Source organism: Sapajus apella, unplaced genomic scaffold, assembly GCF_009761245.1.
Source record: "Sapajus apella isolate SASKATOON/1434 unplaced genomic scaffold, GSC_monkey_1.0 scaffold63, whole genome shotgun sequence".
NCBI classification, from domain to species: Eukaryota; Metazoa; Chordata; class Mammalia; order Primates; family Cebidae; genus Sapajus; species Sapajus apella.
The window spans coordinates 7195601-7217223 of record NW_022437003.1 but is presented as its reverse complement, the minus strand read 5'-3'; the positions used below and the strand labels follow the sequence as shown (position 1 = coordinate 7217223).

Below are 21623 nucleotides of genomic sequence, written 5' to 3'. Positions count from 1 at the left end.
TTTTTTTTTTTTTTTTTTTTTTTGAGACGGAGTTTTGCTCTTGTTACCCAGGCTGGAGTGCAATGGCGCGATCTCGGCTCACCGCAACCTCCACCTCCCGGGTTCAGGCAATTCTCCTGCCTCAGCCTCCTGAGTCGCTGGGATTACAGGCACGCGCCACCATGCCCAGCTAATTTTTTGTATTTTTAGTAGACACGGGGTTTCACCATGTTGACCAGGATGGTCTCGATCTCTTGACCTCGTGATCTACTCGCCTCGGCCTCCCACAGTGCTGGGAATGTTCCATTTTTTAAAGTACCCAGTCTTTTTCCCCAAGGCAAACCACAGCAATTTACTGGGAAAACAGGCCCACAAGGCTTGTGTGTTAATCTGAAGCCCTTTAAGAGAAACTTGGGGGTTAATTACCTCATCATCACTGTGTTTTATGATGGGCAGGTAGAAAAACTGGCTGCCATGCTCCTTGGGCAGGATGGAGTTCACTCCGGATGCATGGGGGCCGACAAGCTGCTCATTGGCACTGAGGTCATCCGCTAACCACATCCAGGGCACAGAAAAAACAGCAGGGGTAAGTCAGTTTTTAAGCAAACATCAGAAATTTAAATATACGCTTTTAACAGTTGAAGTTAACACATGACACGTTTAATTTTTTCTTCCATTCCTTAACCTGCATTTGAAACAGAGATGCCAAGACTCACAACAGCTTTTTTTCCTTTTATAAAAAATTATTTTTTAATAGAGGTGAGGTCTTACTATGTTGTCCAGTCTGGTCTTGAACTCCTAGGCTCAATCAATCAATCTTCCTGCCTTGGCTTCCCAAAGTGCTGGGATTACAGGTGTGAACCACTGTACTTGGCTTTTTTTTTGAGACAAGGTCTCGCTCTATTGCTGAGGCTGGAGTGTGTGGCCTGATCATAGCTCACTGTAACTAGCTTTCAACTCCTGGGCTCAAGATCTCCTGCCTCAGCCTGAATATCTAGTACATGCCGCTAGGCCTGATTAGTTTGTAAAATTTTTTTGCAGGCATGGAGTTTAACTTTGTTGCTCAGGCTGGTCTCCAACTCCTGGACTCACGCAGTCCTTCTGCCTTGGCCTCCCAAAGCCCTGGAATTATAGGCATGAGCCTATTGTGCTCCACAGCTTTTATTCTTTAAAAATACGATAGGAGTTGGCTGGGTGCAGTGGCTCATGCCTGTAATCCCAGCACTTTGGGAGGCCAAGGCAGGTGGATCATGAAGTCAGGAGTTCAAGACTAGGCTGGCCAAGATGGTGAAACCTCATCTCTACTAAAAAACAACAAAAAACCAAACCAAACCAACAAACAAAAAAACAACAAAAAATTATAGGAGCCAAAAAGTTGCCTTGTGAGTCTCCTATAAGATGGAATAAATATATTCCATTGTTGTCCCAGGAGCAAGTATGTTCATTAAACAAACCTTAGAGGCTTGGTGTGGTGGCTCATGTCTGTAATAGCAGTATTTTGGGAGGCCAAGGAGGGTGGATCACGAGGTCAGGAGTTCAAGATCAGCCTGGCCAAGATGGTGAAACCCCATATCTACTAAAAATACAAAAATTAGCCAGGCGTGGTGACAGGTGCCTGCAGTCCCAGCTACTTGGGAGGCTGAAGCAGAGAACTGCTCAAACCCAGGAGGTGGAGGTTGCAGTGAGGCCTGGGTGACAGAGCAATACCCTGTCTCAAAAACAAAAAACAAAAACCCTTAGAATTTTGTCGCTTCCTGATGTCAATTCCTCCTGTAAACTGTTGTTAGGTTTGTTGTCCTACCTAATAACTTACCATAAATTACAGATTTTAGCAGTTAAATTATCAATTTAGAATCAAAGTTCTGAGCCCTTGGGAGAAATATGAAGATTATCTTCTTCCAGCGTCACAACATCCTATCTGATATGGGGTTTGCCCTTCACAAATCTCTGTAAATGGCCAACCAGTCTTTGTTTATATACCTCCCATGACAGGAAACACATTCTCTTATGAGGCATACATTTGACATCCAGGCTTTAAAAAAAAATTATTCACATGAAGAGCCAAAGCTACCCTCCCTGTGTCTTCCATCCATCCATAACTGGGCTTCCTTCCAGAACAGAGGTTTTCAGGCTGTGTTTCGAGGAGCCCTATGGCCCTGCCAAAAGGTCTGCCAGGAGCCTGCCCACTGCTAACTCAGCAACTCTGCTGTTGTTTTCTACACATGGGATTCCATTTAATATTTTGTTTAGAAAAGGATTTTACTGCTAAAGCACATTGGAAACCATTGTTCTAGACTTGTCCAGGATCCATCTTTGAAGGACTACCCTTAAGGCAGGGTTATACTGTGATCCTTTCTGCCATCAAAACTATTTGAGGAGCAGAGTTAAGGGCACTAGTCAGAAATGCAGATTCATAGGCCCCTGCCAAGCCTAAAGACTCAGAATCTCTGGGGGTGATTATCTTCCAGGGGAATGTCTTTGTCTATTGTTTCAGTGCAACTGCTTTAATGCTCTTGTATGCAGTTCTCAATCACCCTACGTTCTCCTTTTTTGATTAACTATACACATATCATGCTTATATATTTGATTAGAACAAAAATGTCACTTAATTTGGCATGTGAGTGATTAGAAGAGCGATTTAAGGATCAAAATAATGTGAGTCTGAATAGATTACAAACCTTAATTAAATACAATAATCCCTGTGACTTTAAGTGTCTACTTACCATTCAAGTCGAGGAAGAGAACTGGTATGTGGGTTTCCATTCCAGGAGGTGGAATCCTAAATTTAATAACAAAATTTAATCATAACAAAATACGTATTTTACATCTTATTAGCTGATAAAACACCACAGAGCTGTGGAAGCGAAGATAACCATGGCAGAGATGCAGTTTCCACTAATGAAATACTTTCATATTTCTTGACTTCCTTGTAGACATAAATCATGGCAATTAGATGAATTATATAAAAGAACTTCCAGTTATATGAGTTACATGTAATTAATTGAAACAAAGATTATGTGAAGGCTTTCTAAAAAGAATTCCAGTGAGAGGAAAAGGGAAGGGGATGTTGTTAAGGTGGTGACAGGGGACAGTATCCCAGCCTAGAGGAAGGAAACAAAAGCTCAAAGAAGAACAGAAGGAAAGACATATGAAAGGAGGCAGGCATGTGGACAGAAGACACTGACCAGTGTTTAATCAAAAACCAGCCCAGGGACAGGTGTGGTGGCTCCTGCCTGTAATCACAGCACTTTGGGAGGCCAAGGCAGAAAGATGGTTTGAGGACAAGTTCAAGACCAGCCTGAGCAGCACTCACTTGTCTCTACAAACAACAACAATAACAACAACAACAAAAACTAGCCGGGTGTGGTGGCACATGCCTGTGGTCCCAGCACTTGGGAGGTGGGAGGATGGCTTGAACCTCGGAGGTCAAGGTTGCAGTGCATCAAGATCGCGCTACTGTATTCTAGCCTGGGAAACAGAGCAAGACCTTCTCTCAAAAAAACAAAACACGGAAAAAGCCAACTTGTCCAGCTGCATCAGGGCTACCTCAGAGGCCTCTTAAAAAGTCCCTTTAAAAATGCAAATTCTTATTTAAAACAATTAAAAAAGAAGAATCATGGGTCCTTCCTGTCTCTTCTGAATCAGAATAACTAGGGATGAGACCCAGGTCTACATGTTACAAGCACTCAAGATGATCTGAACTTTGAAAACACGTCATATGAGAGAGACTGAAGTAAGGAGAAGAGCTGTCTAGAGAGGGCTTTGAGGGTCAGAACAAGATTGGGGTGAGCAGGCTGTCCATAAGAAGTGGCTGGCAGAATTACTGCAAGAGACCTACAGGATTCCAGCACAACAGCAGTATCTGCAGGGAGAAACATCAGCTTACAAATTATGTGCCTGCAGATTCAGAGTTTCTAGTTTCATAAAACATATCATGAAATTGATTACATTTCCATTTATCATTAGAGATGCAGGTATTATCACTAATGTTTCTACACTGTTCAAAAGGAATCTGATTTTCTTTTAAATGCCTTGGACATATATAATAAAAATGAGAATAAGCAGCAGCAGCAGCTAGGATTTACTGAATGGGCATGAAAGGCATTTTACATACATTATAATATACAAGATAATATTTTAATATGTAAGGTATTATATACACATTATCTCTAATTCTCACAATACTACCAAAAAGGTAGCTCCATGAATACATTTTCTGCCCTCTTCAGATACTTTCCAACCAAAATAAAAGAATTTCTGGAGATCAGGAAACCATGTTCGAGTTGCTTATGCAGAAGAATAGAGGAATATGGTATGTGATTCTTGGCCAGGTAATCAGTGCTCTCTGGCTTCCTGTGGGAGAAAGTTGGCTTCAGTGGGAACGCAAAAAAGGGACGGAAGCACTGGAGATGAGTGGACATTCCCTAAGCAGCTCAGCTGGTTGGCATTTGCTGTGACAGTCCTGGAAAGTCTCTTGCATCGCTCTTGCCACAGGCCACCTGTACCATCTCCCCAGGTCTGCACAGAAGGAAGGGCAGCCTTACCAGTCGGCAGGTGCTCCCGGAATCCCACTGCCTGGGGCAGGCACCAGCACAGCATTCCTTTCCTCGGTTAGCCCTACCCACTGCTCCACAAGCTGGGCTTCCCGCTCGACATCGTCCTCTGTTTTCTCTGCAGAACAAAATGAGGGGACCAATGGCAACAAGAGAGAAAGTACAACTTCTCCATTTACAAGAAACAGATATCAGCCTGGGCAACACAGTGAGACCCCATTTCTACCAAAAAAAAAAAAAAAAAAAGCAACAGCTGGGGAGGGTGGTGACATGTATGCCTGTAGTCCCAGATACTCAGGCAGCTGAAGTGGGATGATCACTTAAGCCTAGGAGTTCAAGGCTGCAGTGAGCCATCATCACACCACTGCACTAAAGCCTGGGCAACAGAGCGAGACCCTATCTCAAGAAACAAGCAAACAAAACAATAAACAGATTTCATTTAGTGCTATCCATAAGTGGCTTTAACATCCGCTACGTCCCTTAAATGGAGTGGAGCCTGTGAAGTTCAAGCAAGAGGATGTGCAGGGAGCTGAGAGGGGCTGTGACACCAGTTTTAGAAACCATAAGCCAGAAATAGCAGAAAGAGCATTGGAACAGCAATTAGAAGACTCAGGTTATTTTACTGGTTCTGTAATTTGGGGAAGTTTTTCAACAAGTCTCCTCAACCTGTCAAACAGGGGTAACAGAAGTCATGTCTACTTCACATACTTGCTGGAGGGATCAAATGAAATATGGATGTGACACTACTTTACAGAACTATACATGACTTTACAAAGACAGAGGATTAAAAAACACCAAAGGCCAAACACAGTGGTTTACACCTGTAATCCCAGCACTTTGGGAGGCCGAGGTGGGCAGGTCATCTGAGGTCAGGAGTTTGAAACCAGCCTGACCAATATGGTGAAACTCTGTCTCTATTAAAAATACAAAAATCAGCTGGGCATGGTGTTGGGTGCCTATAGTCCCAGCTACTCAGGAGGCTGAGACAGGAGAACCGATTGAACCCAGGAGGTGGAGTTGCAGCAAGCTGAAGTTGTGCCACTGCACTCCAGCCTGGGCGACAGAATGAGACTCTGTCTCAAAACAAAACAAAACAAAAACAAAACACACCATATACCTTACTCTGTAAAATCACCTTTATTTTCCTTAAGGCTTATCATGAAAGGGATTTTATTTGATATACTTTGAAATCCTCTTACTCATAATTCAATTCTGGGGCTCCCTGGGTACAGGCAAAGTGAGTTTTCATTAGCAGCCTGAGCACATACACAAAGCAACACCGCATGTTGAGCCAAGATGTTTTCCTGAGGGAGACTTTTTGCTAGCTTCTACATGAAATGGATTCACATGCATGATGTGTTCTTTGGTGCAGAACCAACCACAGTGAGTAGACCATGATGTCTGGATGAGAGACTAAGGATTTTAAGCGCATATTTCTATCTAGAATCCAAGTGGCCACTGCTACCATTAGCAAGCTGCACCCTTGGATGCATAACTTGCTTACATATCCAAGGGTGCAGCTTGCTTATGGATGGATAACAGCAAAATTCACTGGGTGGCAGTGAATGGCGTTGCAGGGGCCATGCTGAACCAGCTGAGTGCATGTCAATGGCCCAACAGTGGACAGGTGCTGACCTGCTAAGTGGTTTGGTTTCATAAGTGACCCTTTGGCTGCTGTATGTCGTAGGTTCTGGTGCCCAGAATACCTCATATTGACATACTGGTATTGATCACATTTGTGTCCATCAAAATGAAATGTGAATTTGACATGTGATGTCACAGTTTTATGACATAGCTCAGAGTCTTATAAAAACCGATTACTTTCAAATTTGGAGGCTTCTTAAACCAACAATGTATAACATAATGGACTAATGTCTATAATTGTTACAAGTTCACAAAACTAAACAGGCTGCGTGCAGTGGCTGACACCTGCAATTCCAGCACTTGGGGAGGCTGAAGTGGGAGGATCACTTGAGTCTAGGAGTTTGAGATCAGCCTGGGCAACAAAGCGAGACCCCCCATCTACAAAACATTTAAAAATTAGCTGGGTGTGGTAGCTCATGCTTGTAGTCTCAACTACTCAGGAGGCTGAGGCAGGAGGATCTCTGGAGGCCAGGAGTTCAAGGCTGCAGTGAGATATGATCCTAGCACTGCACTCCAGCTTGGGTGACAGAGCGAGACCCTGTCTTAAAAACAAACAAACAACAAAAATAAGATACTACTGTCCAGTTAGGGGACGAAAACAACCTACTGCCATTGTGTAAAAGTGAAAAGCTCCCCCCAAAAAAGAGTTTGATCTCACATACCTGTTTTATTGCTGACTTTTTTAATCTGTTCATCCAAGTATTCCCGCCGTTTAATGAGTGCATCTGACCACCTTTCTCTTACGCAGTTTAAGTCTTCTTCCTAACATCAGGGAGGGAAAATATTTTCCTATAGACTGCATAGACAAGGATTTCTTTTTTTAAAAAAAGATGTTTAAATCGACTAGGAAACTTTTCAGTAGGAAAAGCCATTGAACATTGCCATGTGATTAATATGCAAGAAAGCAGAGAGGCCTCAGTAACACTGCATGTTGATCAAGGATGCTGTTACCCAGAAATCGGAGCCCCTGGATCCCCAAAGGGATAATTATACTTAAAAGCAAGACAAGCTCAAACTATACCAGCTGTCCGATTTTTTTTACTATGTGTGTATGTATATTTAAATTGTAGCTATTCATTGCAGGATTTGTGATCGCAAACAGAAGAACAGCAAAAACAGAGCCCAAACCAAGTAACAACTAATGGAATGGAAAATGACAAACATTTTCATAGCTCATAGTTCAGTAGTCAGATAATAGAGATTTTCTGAAATGCAAAGAATAGGTCAGCAGATAACTTCAAACTTGCCACAAACATTTTACTTTCAACCACCACCGTGAGGCTAACCAAAAATTTCCCATGCAAACCCCAACATGCAGTCAGCCATGCTTTAAGAAATCCTCTAGGCAGCCACTGGACTGCACTGTGAAAAACGTGCCAGGAAGTGCACAAACAGCCGCAGGACGTTAGTCAATGGCATTGCTGAGATCCAAGGGGATAATGATATTTCCCTGAAAGTTTTTTCTTCATGGAATTACGAGTAGGGAAAAAAAAATCCATCAACTCTATTAAATATGCTCTTTGGCTTGCCTAATTCAAGTTTAAGACTTAAGATGTTACATCAAGAATAGATACCTAGGACCTCTGAAACTTTACCTACAGCGTAAAGTTTATCTACTTTTTTTTTTTTTTTTTTTTTCCTGATTTGGAGTTTTGCTCTTGTTGCCCAGTCTGGAGTGCAGTGATGCTATCTCGGCTCACTGCAACCTCCCCCTCCTGTTTTTAGGCTATTCTGTCGCTTCAGTCTCCAGAGTAGCTGGGATTACAGGCGTGCGCCACCACGCCCAGCTAAGTCTTGTATTTTTAGTAGATATGGGGTTTCACCATGTTGGCCAGGTTGGTCTTGAACTCCTGACCTTGTGATCTGCCCGCCATGGCTCCCAAAAGTGCTGGGATTACAAGTGTGAGCCACTACGCCCGGCCAGTGTACCCACATTTTACATCTAGGAAGGCACACTGAGAAAACATCCTTTGAAGATGTGTGTGGAGAATCGGTACAAAGACTGGGAACCAAAAAGCTTCATCTTGGTTTGCTGCTTTGACCATTTCTACATAACCCCACACTCCATGGTATCAGGCCAGTCAGAACTGACAAGGTACAATCTCAGTTTGCATATCTGTATATTTTTTTCAAGATTTCCAACCAGTAAAAGCTGAGATTTAAACTCTACAGGTTATGGAGAACTAAGTATGGCCCTAATGAGGGAAGAAAGCTGGCTAAACAAAACACAATTATGTGCATAAAATGTCTTCAATTTCCTATACAGCAAAAGTCTTTTAAAATAAAATGTCATATTAAAACAATATTAGCTCTTGGATATAAGGAAAAGAATGCATATTAGCATGGGAAAGATGAGTCTCTAAAAGATTATGGATGGATAACTGCAATATTTTAAGATCACCCATTTTATTTATTTATTTACTTATTTATTTTTGCAGGAAACTGGAGTTCTATTATTACTCAGATCAGTCTCCAGATCATCCATTTTAATACAGTGACAATGATCTTGCTTAGCAATAAGCCAGTAAATTGAGATGGCATAGCAAAAAGGCAACTATTTGATTACAAACTGTGAACTGACAAGGAAACCTAAAGAAATAGTATTGCATTTGATTACATATAAAGCAAATCAAAAGCAAGTGAAAAACTGCATATTCTCGCTCTAGGACCCTCCTTCCTCCTCCCTGGTCTCTGCTTTGCAAATGCTGGCAATTAGCAGTAGCTGTGCCCCATGCCGCAGGATTGACAGCAGTAGCAATACCTGATAACTATCCATATCATCACCATCCTCATCATCTCTCTGGTAGGAAAAAATAAACACAAAGGACATGCATTTTGTTTTTCAAACAGCATACAGGGAAAATAATTCTTTAAGCTTAACACACATCAAAATGGACAGCTCATATAACATAAGCATAATAAAATACTAAATTCAATCTCAAAAAGGGATAATGGATTTAATTCACTTGTCTATAATTTAAAGAATTTTTTACATAGAGAAGAGAGTCAGTGAAACATAAAAACTTGGCTGGGCTCATGTCTATAATCCCAGCATTTGGGAGGCCAAGGCAGGAGGATCTCTTGAAGCTAGAAGTTGGAGACCTGCCTGTGCAACACATCAAGACCCCATCTGTACAAATTTTTTTTTTTTTTTTTTTTTTGAGATGGAGTCTTGCTCTGTAGCCCAGGCTGGAGTGCAATGGCATGATCTCAGCTCATTGCAACCTCTGCCTCCTGGGTCCCAGTTCAAGCAATTCTCCTACCTCAGCCTCCCAAGTAGCTGGGATTACAGGCATGAGCCACCATACCCAGCTAATTTTTGTAATTTTTAGTAGAGACAGGGTTTCACCATGTTGGCTAGTCTGGTCTTGAACTCCTGACCTCGTGATCTGCCTGCCTTGGCCTCCCAAAGTGCTAGGATTACAGGCATAAGCTACCACATCCGGCCTGTATAAAAATTTTTTTAAAATTAGCTGGTAGTGTGCAGCTGTAGTCCCAGCTACTTGGGAGACTAAAGTGGGAGGATCACTTGAGCTGAGGAGATGGAGGCTGCAGCAAGCTCTGATTACACCACTGCACCTCAGCCTGGGCAACATAGCAAGACCTGTCTCCAAAGAAATAAAATGAAATAGGGCCAGGCATAGTGGCTCACACTTGTAATCCCAGCACTTTGGGAGGCTGAGGGGTGGATCATGAGGTCAGGAGTTCAAGACCCGTCTGGCCAATATGGTGAAACCCGTCTCTAGTAAAAATATAAAAATTACTTGGGCGTGGTAGTGCATGCCTGTAGTCCCAGCTACTTGAGAGGCTGAGGCAGAAGAACTGCTTGAACCTGGGAGGCGGAGGTTGCAGTGAGCTGAGATTGTGCCATTGCACTCCAGCCTGGGCAACAGAGAGGGACTACATCTCAAAATAAATAAAATAAAATAAAATAAAATAAATAAAATAAGAAATCTCTTAGCTGGGGATAGGAACAAACATCATTCAGCCAGGCTTTACACCATTGTCACACAGACAGGTGATATGTATTTTGGGGAGACTATTTGAGATTTGAGATAGGTTTAGGAAGACAGAATGGCAAAACTACAAGAAAGATTCTCTTGCCCAATCTCAGTTTGAGCAATGAGGCAACTAAGCCTTAAAGGATGAAATGATTTAACCTTAGGATCACACAAATAATGGCAGTAAGAACTATAAGCCATGCCTGTATGAGGTCTCTAACCTCAGTTGTCTTCCCTGATGAAATCATCCCAGGGGAAAGCTGGGGAAACCTCAGGCTATATACACACAAGAGTCTGTACTACACTGTCGAAATAAAAGCACAGCATACTATTTGGAATATAAGGATTTGTCAATATTCTCCATTGACCATAAAATCACTTGAGAGAATCGCAACTGTTTCAAACACTGCAACATTGTAAAATAACTAAGGAAAGTAACAATTTTTGCAAAAACATTTGGCAAAATAAAGTAATCGTGTTGAAAATAAAAGGGCCTTGGTTGAAACAATTTTCCTTAGAAATAAGAATCAAGAATCCCTTAATTTAAGATTTGTAACTACAAAAGTGCTTTAAGAATATAGACAGCTGGGCATGGTGGCTCACGCCTGTAATCCCAGCATTTTGGGAGGCCAAGATGGGTGGATCATGAGGTCATGAGGTCAAGACCATCTAGGCCAACATGGTGAAACCCTGTCTCTACTAAAAATACAAAAATTAGCTGGGCATGGTGGCGCATGCCTGTAGTCCCAGCTACTCGGGAGGCTGAGGCAGGAGAAATGCTTGAACCCAGGAGGCGGAGGTTGCAGTGAGCCGAGATTGCACCACTGCACTCCAGCCTGGGTAACAGAGTGAGACTCTGTCAAAAAAAAAAAAAAAAAAAAAAAAGTATATGTATGTATATATACAGTCAAAATTATTTTCATGTATACCTCAAAATGAACAGCTTTTTTTTTTTTTTTTTTTTTTTTTTGCTTTGGTAACCATCATTATCAGTTATATGACTTATTAAATGTAGTCCTAATCTTGAAGTAATTTATCTTGAATGAATACTTCCTATTAACATAAAAGAACAAATAGCTCTTTATCATAACTTTTTAAACTAAGGAGGTAGTTGTGTTCACTGAAAACTGGCCTAAGCATTCATGATGTAAAGTTGTTGCAAAATCAGCATATTCTGTATTGGTTTCAGCTACTGCATCAGAATAATCAGAATAATTCTTTTTTTTTTTTTTAAATCAGAATAATTCTAAAGCAGTCTCAACAACAAAAACACTTAACAGACATCACCTGCAACACGGCAGCAAAGAAAAAAAAGCCTTTAAAATATCTACAGTTCAAATTTCAAGAGCATATAGCACCGGGGAGAGGCTAATATTTTAAAGTTTACAATTTGACAAAAATCAGTTTTAACTCAGAGGTAGAGCTTTTTTTCTTTCCTTTTTTTAAAAAAAAAAAAACAAAAAAAACAAAAAACAAAAAAAAAACAAAACTACAAATGGTTGCTGGGCATGGTGACTCACACCTGTAATCCCAGCACTTTGGGAGGTCCAGGTGGGTGGATCATTTGAGGTGAGGAGTTGGAGACCAGTCTGGCCAACCTGGTGAAATCCTGTCTCTAAGAAAAATACAAAAATTAGCTGGGTGTGGCGGTGCATGGCTGTAATACCAACTACTTGGGAGGCTGAGGCAGGAAAATCGCTTGAACCAGGGAGATGGAAAAAATGCAGTGAGCTGAGATCATGCCACTGCACTCTAGCCTGAGTGACAGAGTGAGACTCTGTCTTAAAAAAAAAAACAAAAAAAACAAAAAAAAAAACAAAACAAAAAGCACCAGGTACGGTGGCTTACACCTGTAATCCCAGCACTTTGGGAGGCTGAGGCGGGTAGAGCACGAGGTCAGGAGTTCAAGACAAGCCTGGCCAAGATGGTGAAACCCCATCTCTACTAAAAATACAAAAATTAGCCAGGTGCCTGTAATCCCAGATACTCAGGAGGGTGAGGCAGGAGAATCACTTGAACCCAAGGGGCGGAGGTTATAGTAAGGTGAGATCAAGACACTGCACTCCAACCTCAGTGACACAGTGAGACTGTGTCTCAAAAATAAAAAAATTGACCCTTGGAATGTTCCTCAAGGAAGAACATTTAGTTAGTTGATGATCCACATACTGCAGGTCACCGTTTGGAACCCACAATGTTTTTATTGAACATCAGAGATTTATTAAGCCACAAAATTTTATTGTGGAAAGAGACTGCAGAGGATTATTAAGTCTACCTCATCATTCTGGAGAAAAGGGAACACAAAGTTTAAATCATCCAGCCAAGATAACCATTTAGTAATGCTGAACTAGACTTAAGAACCCAGGTCTCCTCACTCCAAGTCTAGTGTTCTCCTTCGACCGTGCACCCACGAAGAAGCTGATGGCTAAGTGAAGGACTGAGCTGGTATGAGAATACCAACAACCCCATTTCCAGCTCCACGGCTGCACCACACACAAGTGAAAGTCTGGTGGAGAATCCTACCAAACCACAGCAGCCCTGTCCTCGAACCTACGTTCATACTCTGAATGAAGTGTGGACAGATGCTCCGAGCTAGAGGGAAGGAAGCATCTGACAAAGCTATCACTGCCTTGAAGTTGAATAGTCTGTGCACTGACTTTTGGCTTCCAGAAAAGTCTTTGCCTGAAAGCAATGAAGCCAAAAGGAAACTGAGATAGAAGAGAAAACATCCTCAAGTTTGGCTGGGCTTAGACTCAGCCTCCACGGAGGAGAATGTTTTCTCTTCGGCACAAGAGGGAGAGTGCTTGCAATCACATATGGGGGTGAGGGAGGCAGATTTAACAGTGATTCTCCCCGGTTCCTAACTCATATCTGGTAGTAAATTGGGGACTCAATGAAGCACATTCATATGTTTAGGCTACTGGGTGACAAGTTCCTTTTTTTTTTTTTTGAGACAGAGCCTTCCTTTGTCACTCAGGCTGGAGTGCAGTGGTGTGATCTTGGCTCACTTGCAGCCTCTGTCTCCAGGTTCAAATGATTCTCATGCCTCAGCTTCCTGAATAGCTGAGACAATAGTCATGTGCCACCACACCTGGCTAATTTTTTGTATTTTTAGTAGAGACAGGGTTTCGCCATGTTGGTCAGGCTGGTCTCGAACTCCTGGACTCAAGTGATCCTCCCCACGTCAGCCTCTCAAAGTGCTGGGATTACAGGCATGAGTGACTATGCCTGGCCAAGTTCCTAATTTTAGAAATTCTTTTCACGGAGTACTGAGTAGCTCTGACTGATAATATGATCAATTCTTAGAGATTTTCATCTTTTTAAAAATGAGACTATAATGTTTAGGAAATGAAGATTTAATGAACAAAAATGATCATAAGGACACATTTTAACAACAAAAAAAAGTAAAGCCGCCGGGCGCGGTGGCTCAAGCCTGTAATCCCAGCACTTTGGGAGGCCGAGGCGGGTGGATCACGAGGTCAAGAGATCGAGACCATCCTGGTCAACATGGTGAAACCCCGTCTCTACAAAAAATACAAAACATTAGCTGGGCATGGTGACGCGTGCCTGTAATCCCAGGTACTCAGGAGGCTGAGGCAGGAGAATTGCCTGAACCCAGGAGGCGGAGGTTGCGGTGAGCCGAGATCGCGCCATTGCCCTCTGGCCTGGGTAACAAGAGAGAAACTCTGTCTCAAAAAAAAAAAAAAACAAAAAAGTAAAGCTTTCAAAGAGCTGGTTTATTATGACAGTGTATGAAAATAATCATAAATAAATATAGTAAAAACAATATAAATAAAAGTGGCCACTGTAAATAAAAGTGGCCAGGTGCGGTGGCTTACGCCTGTAATCCCTGCACTTTTGGAGGCTGAGGTAGGAGGATCACTTGTGACCAGGAGTTTGACTCCCGTGTGGGCAACAGAATGACACACCCTTCTCTACAAAAAATAAAAGAATCAGCTGGGCGCAGTGATGCGTGCCTGTAATCCTAGCTACTTGGGAAGCTGAGGTGGAAGGACCGTTAGAGCCTAGGAGGTGAAGGCTGCAGTAAGCCATGATCACACCACTGCACTCCAACATGCGCCGCAAAGCAAAACCCTATCTTAAAAAAAAAAAAAAAAAGTGGATCAGGTCAGGCAGTAATGCCAAAGATACAACATATTTTGGGCCAGATATAAAATAAAATCTGCCTAAAGTAAATGACTACTATAGCATTAGGATGTGTTTATAAATAAAATTATTATTAATCAACACTAAGCAAACAGATTTTAAAGCTAAAAAAAAGGGCGATGGATGGAAATGTGAACTGGGGGAAGACCTGTGGTTAAGGAAAGGAGTTCTGTTATATTTGCAAAAAGGTCCCCATCGGAGACCATTAAGTGCCTTATTTCTGCATTAACCAAGCTTTGTTAAATACGACTTCAAGTCTGCTTGTCTTACCTGGTAACTGTCCAGCCCTCTCTGGAGTTTGGTGGACCTGGCAGTTACACAACCGATGGCTACTGACAGGATGGCTTCAACCATGAGCGGCAGTGTCCCTGAATGCTGCACAGGTGATACCGTGACTTGTACTCTACGGGAATGACCCTGAAGAGGGTGGGCAGGTGTAAGGGTGCCAGGAATGATAAAGAGGGTGGGAGAAGGGGATAAAGAAGGGGGAAAGGATTAGAGAACAAGGATACAAATAGTTAGAAAATTCCCAGAAACTATGTGTAAGAGTGGAACAGAGAGAAAACATTAAAAAAAAAAAAACAAACCAAAAAGCCAAAACAAACTCAGCACCTGTCTGAGTTGAAAGATGCCTCCTGTGTTGACATCTTTTGCCTGATGAAGTTCTACTGCAGCATACTCCCCTAACTCATTCAATTCTAATATGGAGATCCACATTTCTATTCTTCGAGTTACTTCATTCCACCTGCAACAGTCCAATAAGCAAGAGCATCATCGTCCAGGGTCGCTGTTAGTCATAAGCCATCATTCACTGAGCACTTACTATGTGCTAGGCACTCTGCCAAGTGTCTCATAGAAGTTATTTCCTTATTTAACTCTCAAACCCACCCTGTCATATTGGTGCTTTTTATTCATTTTATTGAGGTAGAGTGAAATGCCCAGATCTTGAGTATAGAGTTTGATGAGTTTTGAGAAATGCATATATGAGTGTGACCCACCCCATCACCTCAGAAACTTTGCTCTTACCCCTTCCCATTCAATCCCCACACTCCTGTAGCAACTGTGTTAACTCAGAGATTAGTTTTGCCTGCTCTAGAGCTCCAAATAAATGGAATCATGTATTATGTACTCTTGTGTCTGGCTTCTTTCATTTAGCATGCTTCTGAGATTCGTCCAAATGGATATAAACGTTTTTTTTCTTTTTTAAAGCAGAGTAATACTTTATATTTTTTATTTTTTGGATGGAGTTTTGTTCTTGTTGCCCAGGCTAGAGTGCAATGGCACCATCTCGGCTCACTGTAACCTCCGTCTCCCAGGTTCAAGTGATTCTCCTGCCTCAGCCTTCTGAGTAGCTGGGATTACAGGCACGCACCACCACGCCTGGCTAATTTTGTAGCTTTAGTAGAGATGGGGTTTCTCCATGTTGGTCAGGCTGGTCTCAAACTTCTGACCTCAGGTGATCCACCCGCCTTGGCCTCCCAAAGTGCTGGGATTACAAGTGTGAGCCACCGTGCCTGGTCTGCAGAGTAATACTTTTTTTTTTTTTAATGACACCAATTTATTCCCATTCATTCACTGACGGATATTTAGGTTATCTGCAATTTGGGAATACCATTAATAATGGTGCCATGAACATTGTATAGGCCAGGTGCAGTGGCTCACACTTGTAATCCCAGCACTTTGAAACGCTAAGGTGGGTGGATCATCTGAGGTCAAGAGTTTGAGACTAGCCTGGCCAACATGGTGAAAACCCATCTCTACTAAAAATAGAAAAAAATTAGCCAGGCATAGTGGCAAACGCCAGTAATCCCAGCTACACGGGAGACTGAGGCAGGAGAATCGCTTGAACCTGGGAGGTGGAGGTTGCAGTGAGCCAAGATCACACCACTGCACGCTCCAGCCTGAGTGACAGAGTGAGACTTCGCCTAAAAACAACAACAACCCATTGTGTACAACTCTATTTGTGGACTTACATTTCCATTTATCTTGGGTAAACACCTATGAGTGGGATTCTTGGGTCATAAAAGAGGAGAACAATCAACTTAACAAGAAACTACCAGTTTTCCCCCAGACTGTAGCTTGTGTATTCATTTTCATAGTGGTCTTTTGATGAGCACAAGCTTTAAATTTTGATTACGTCCAACTTAAAAATTCTTCTTCTATGGTTAGCACACTTGGCAGCCTTTGTGGGCAGACTTTCTGAGAATATGTGACTATCCCAAAATCCTGTGTTCCTCCATAATTGTCATAGTTTAAGCTTTTGTATTTAAGGTTACATGATTCATCTCAAGTTAATTTTTTTGCGTATGGTATGAAGTAAAGAACAAGGGTGATTTTTCTCCACACAGAGAGGCAGCTGTTTCCGTCTCATTTGTTGATACGACACACCATTCCCCATTGAATTTCTTCGGTGCCTGGTAGTTTCTTTCACCATTCTCATTTTACAAAGGAGGAAACAAGCTCAGAGAAGTTAAATAACTTGTCCGAATTAACAACAGCAGACCCAGAGTTCAAAGCCCGTATTCCTTTCTTTTTTTTTTTTTTTATGAGCAGCCTCCTAGGCCAGAGCAGGCTCAGAGACTCTGCTCAAGTCCTAGTCTTGACCTTGTATCTAAAGTGTACACCCAAGTACAAACCTGTCATGCAGTGTTCTTGTCTTAGCATGAAGAGAATCGACCTCCCAGATGGAGCTGCCATTTCCAGCACACCGGTGGCCCCACACTTCAATGGCCAATGCTCCATCTGAAATGAACTCCAGGAATTCTTCTGTTACATTCACCACATAGTCCTGGGATAAGTGGGGGAAAGCAGAAGAATTATGCTTAAAGGAGTCTGTGAAATTTCCTTTTGAACTTTTAACTGTTATATAGATTTATTTTAGAGTATATTAGCCTGATTTCAACCTTAAACCCATCTCTTCTGTTTTACAGAAAACCACAAGGAACCACAGAACATTAGATCTGGAAGGAAAATTGGGAGGTAATTTCATTCAATCCGTTTCTTATATAAATAAAGAAAATGAAGAAAGCAAATTGTCCAAAGTCACACTGTTTGCTAGTGGCCGAGCTGAATCCACATTCTCTCATACTTGGTTCATTCTCAGTTCCACAGGACCACTCTGAGTTTCAGCTGCCAGAGACTAACTCAATGAATTGTTTCCTGCCATGGCTTAGGAGAACAACAGAATTAAATTTTATATGGTTATCTTCATGACTCTATGCTCTGGCTCTTAAGATTTTCTGCCCTATTTCCTCTTTCGAAAACATAAACAGGCGGGGCACAGTGGCTCATGCCTATAATCCCAGCACTTTGGGAGGCCAAGGCAGGAGGATAGCTGGAGCCCGGGAGATAGTGACCAGCCTGGGCAACAAAATGAGATTCCGTCTCTACAAAGTAAAAATTAGCTGGGTGTGGTGGTGCACGCCTGTAGTCCAGCTACTCAGGAGGCTGAGGCAGGACAGTTGCTTGAGCCCAGGAGTTCAAGGCTTGTACTGAGCCGTGATTGTGCCACTGCACTCCAGTCTGGGCAACAGTGACACATCGTCTTTAAAAACAAAAACAACCCCAAATAGATGATTGTGTGGAAGTGAACGAATATTGAACTGACTGAGATGGGTGGCAAATCACCCAGAAAAATGCAGCAGGCAACGAGCCAAGCTAATTTGCTTTCCATTAATCTCTCAGTGGAATCTCAGGTAGAGACATCTCTTATGACTCTAATTTGCAGAAACAGTTGTGTTATATTTATTTAACCACATACTATCTGCTTTTTAGTCTATTTTATTTGAAGATAGATCTAGAATTTAAGAAGAAAAAGAAACTTGGTGATCAAGTATAATCTATACATTTTAGAGATGAAAAAATTCTAAGATCACAAAAACCCAGAAGCTCTGGGACTAGCATTTATTAAAACAGCTGTCAACCAGGACACACTTGAAATCCAGATTTCGTCTTTCTAAACAAGAAGCTTTGTGGATTCAAAGAAAGATGGGGAGGCCAGGTGTGGTGGCTCATGCCTGTAATCCCAGCACTTTGGGAGTCTGAGGTAGGCTGATCAAGAGGTCAGGAGATGGAGACCATCCTGGCTAACATGGTGAAACCCGTCTCTACTAAAAATACAAAAATTAGCCAAGCATGGTGGTGTGCACCTGTAGTCCCAGCTACTTGGGAGGCTGAGGCAGGAGAATTGCTTGAAGTGGGGAGGTGGAGATTGCAGTGAGCCAACACTGGGTCACTGCACTCCAGCCTGGCAATAGAGTGAGACTCTGTCTCAAAACAAAACAAAAACAAACAAACAAAAACAAAAAAAATAAGATAGATGGGGAATATTTAAAAGAATATTCAGAGAGCAACAAAATATGATTAATAAATATTTTTAGGAACAGACTTGGTGAATACAGATAAATATAGGCTATTTGTTTCCAGAAAAACTTGACAGACTTTACCTATGTGAAGTTTTATAGGTGGTGACACGAATTAGTTTTCTAAGTGTAGAACTGAAAGAATAAGCACGATTTGCAAAAGAAGGGGTCTTGAGTATCTATGAAGGGTTGCCTAAGGAAAAACAAAATTACAGAAAGGATGGAGCTGGTCTTTCAGAAATGACTTGTCAGCAGACCCTTGTAAAAACTAGGAAGAGCACGTGATGTCTCAAAGGAGATCCAACCACATTCATCATCAATTCACCTTTCTCATTTTATATTTTCTCATATGATTTATAAGAAAATCTATATGAGACATATCCTATCACTCATATGATACATTAGAATGTAATGCTATATTCAGAAGAATGACATGTATAGCAACTTACATGTTAAGATGCACATGTTCTGAAATATGTTTAATGTGATCCCATTTTTATATAGCTTTTTTTTTTTTTTTTTTTTTTTTTTTGAGATGGAGTCTCGCTCTGTCGCCAGGCTGGAGTGCAGTGGCATGATCTTGGCTCACTACAATCTCTGCCCCCTGGGTTCAAACTATTCTTCTGCCTCAACCTTCAGAGTAGCTGGAATTACAGGCATGCGCCACCACATCCAGCTAATTTTTGTATTTTTAGTAGAGAAGGGGTTTCGCTGTATTAGCTAGGATGATTGTGATCTCTTGATCTTGTGATCCTCCCACCTCGGCCTCCCAAAGTGCTGGGATTACAGGCATGAGCCACTGCATCTGGTCTTGTACGGCATTTTTAAAGAAGTTATGTGTGTGTGATGTAAAAGGGTGTAGGTACACATGTTACCATACACATATAAAACACGTAGAGCAGAGAAAATACTTTAATGAAATATGTAGAAACCTGTCATTGGTGGTTTATATCTTTGGGGAACAAGACTGTTGGATTTGATTTTAAATATTTCTAAGCTGTTTGCATTTGTAATGAAGTACACTTTTGAGGTTAAAACATCTAATAAACATACTTAAATGCTCATGGGGACAATCGATTGCTGAACTGCACCCATTTCTTCTGCTTCCTACACAGCCCATTTGGTAATGGCATTTGTACCTTACAGTGGGAGAAGGTCACTGTGTACTGGGCATCTTTGGACTGTGGTGAAGGCACCTCGGGGTCCACCACCGGGGCAGCCACTGTAGACTCACACTGGTCCCAGAATGTGTATTGACAGAAGACGAAATTTGAGAGGTTTAAGGGCAGCCCTGTTGCTTCTTTAATTTTTACCTGAAGAGATGAACAATACAAATAAAACTCCAATAAGCACTAAACATTCTTTTATTTCAGCTACCTCAAATTGAAGAGTAAGTGATGAAATAAATCAGTCATCCATTTGACATCTGATAATATTATATCTGCCACCATGTTGTTAAGGGTTGTATCTATAATGAAATCTTTATCACAGTTCTGTAACTACAGCATGTAAACTTGGCAACAAACACACATATCCCTGCAAAAGCTTCCTAACAACTGAGGTGCAACCTTTACTAGAAAAACATAATTCACTAAGTAATACACACTTCTTGGATGCCAAATACATAGACACTTTTGAGATTTGATGCAGCTGTCATCAGAAAGTGTACTATATTTCTGAAATCAAAGTACTGTCCACCATTGTATCCGCTGTTAGAAAATTCAACTTTTCCTACGCTGGATGAAAAACACTCATAAGATTTTTTGTAAAATGGTTTTGCATGAAAAACATCATTTATATGAGCCTCCCATTGCTGTCCTCTCACCCGACATGTCAGTTTTTTGACTCGGTGAATGATCTCCCCGCTGCTGTCTACGACTTCAAGACTCCCACTTTCACTGGAATTCTCCGAAGAGTCATCCTCCACCACACGCTCTGGAACAGCTCCGGTAACACGCATGACTTCCACGTGGAGACGCCCTGCAACCTGGGTCAAGGAACCAGAGCACCTTAGAGTGAAAAGACATCTCGTGGGCAGCCTCGACCCCAGACAGATGGACCTTCTACAGTGGACGTGGAGAGGGGCTCTGCAGCTGCTCCTTGGTCGTCTTTGGCAACGGGAGTCCTGCTACTCCCAGAGCCTGTCCATTCCACACTTGCCCCTGTGATCGGTCCTGCCTTACTTTCAGACAAATTTGCCTTCCTGCAACTTGCCTTCTAGAGTCATCCTCAATCTTATTCTCCCACAGGATAGCCCAGGAATAGCTTAAAGACAGCTCTCATATTCTATTTGGAGTAATCTATTATCCATGCTTTTTTTTTCCCCCGACAGAGTCTTGCTCTGTCACCCAGGCTGGAGTGCAGTGGTATGATCTCAGCTCACTGCAACCTCTGCCTCCCTGGGTTGAAGTGATTCTCCTGTCTCAGCCTCCTGAGTAGCTGGGATTGCAAGCGTCTGCCACCAAGCCCAGCTAATTTTTGTTATTTTAGTAGAGATGGGGTTTTACCATACTGGCCAGGCTGGTTTTGAACTCCTGACCTTGTGATCTGCCCACCTTGGCCTCCCAAAATGCTGGGGTTACACGCGTGAGTCACCACACCCAGCTATCCATGTTTTTAAATATATTCACTCACATATTTATTTGAGTGAATATGAAATGCTTCATTCACTTATTCATTTGACCAAAGAGCTAGTTCATGAAATACCAAAATAAAAACACAGGTTCTGCCATTAGGGAACTCAGTCAAGGGAGGTAAGACAGAGAAGTAAAGACTCACTATCAGGTCAGGCATGGTGTGGTGGCTCACGCCTGTAATCCTAGCACTTTGGGAGGCCAAGGCAGGCGGATCACCTGAGGTCAGGAGTTGGAGACCAGCATGGCCAACATGGTGAAACCCTGTCTCTACTAAAAATACAAAAA

The 21623-nt window shown here is 42.0% G+C and overlaps 1 protein-coding gene across 13 annotated transcripts in view; it reads right to left on the bottom strand.

Annotated features, from left to right (window-relative positions):
• Positions 1-21623, bottom strand: part of KIF13A (kinesin family member 13A) — a 225525-nt gene that overhangs the window by 24175 nt on the left and 179727 nt on the right. For 10 of the 13 annotated variants that reach the window (XM_032247635.1, XM_032247634.1, XM_032247637.1 and 7 more), the window contains 10 exons: positions 20528-20689; positions 19842-20015; positions 16978-17129; positions 14954-15086; positions 14612-14758; positions 8938-8976; positions 6839-6938; positions 4524-4650; positions 2703-2758; positions 406-530 (listed from right to left, as the gene is read on the bottom strand). In XM_032247635.1, coding sequence (XP_032103526.1) covers positions 406-530; positions 2703-2758; positions 4524-4650; positions 6839-6938; positions 8938-8976; positions 14612-14758; positions 14954-15086; positions 16978-17129; positions 19842-20015; positions 20528-20689 — 1215 coding nt within the window. The remainder of the gene's footprint in view (positions 1-405; positions 531-2702; positions 2759-4523; positions 4651-6838; positions 6939-8937; positions 8977-14611; positions 14759-14953; positions 15087-16977; positions 17130-19841; positions 20016-20527; positions 20690-21623) is intronic. The other 3 variants (XM_032247644.1, XM_032247636.1, XM_032247643.1) reach the window with 1 other exon arrangement.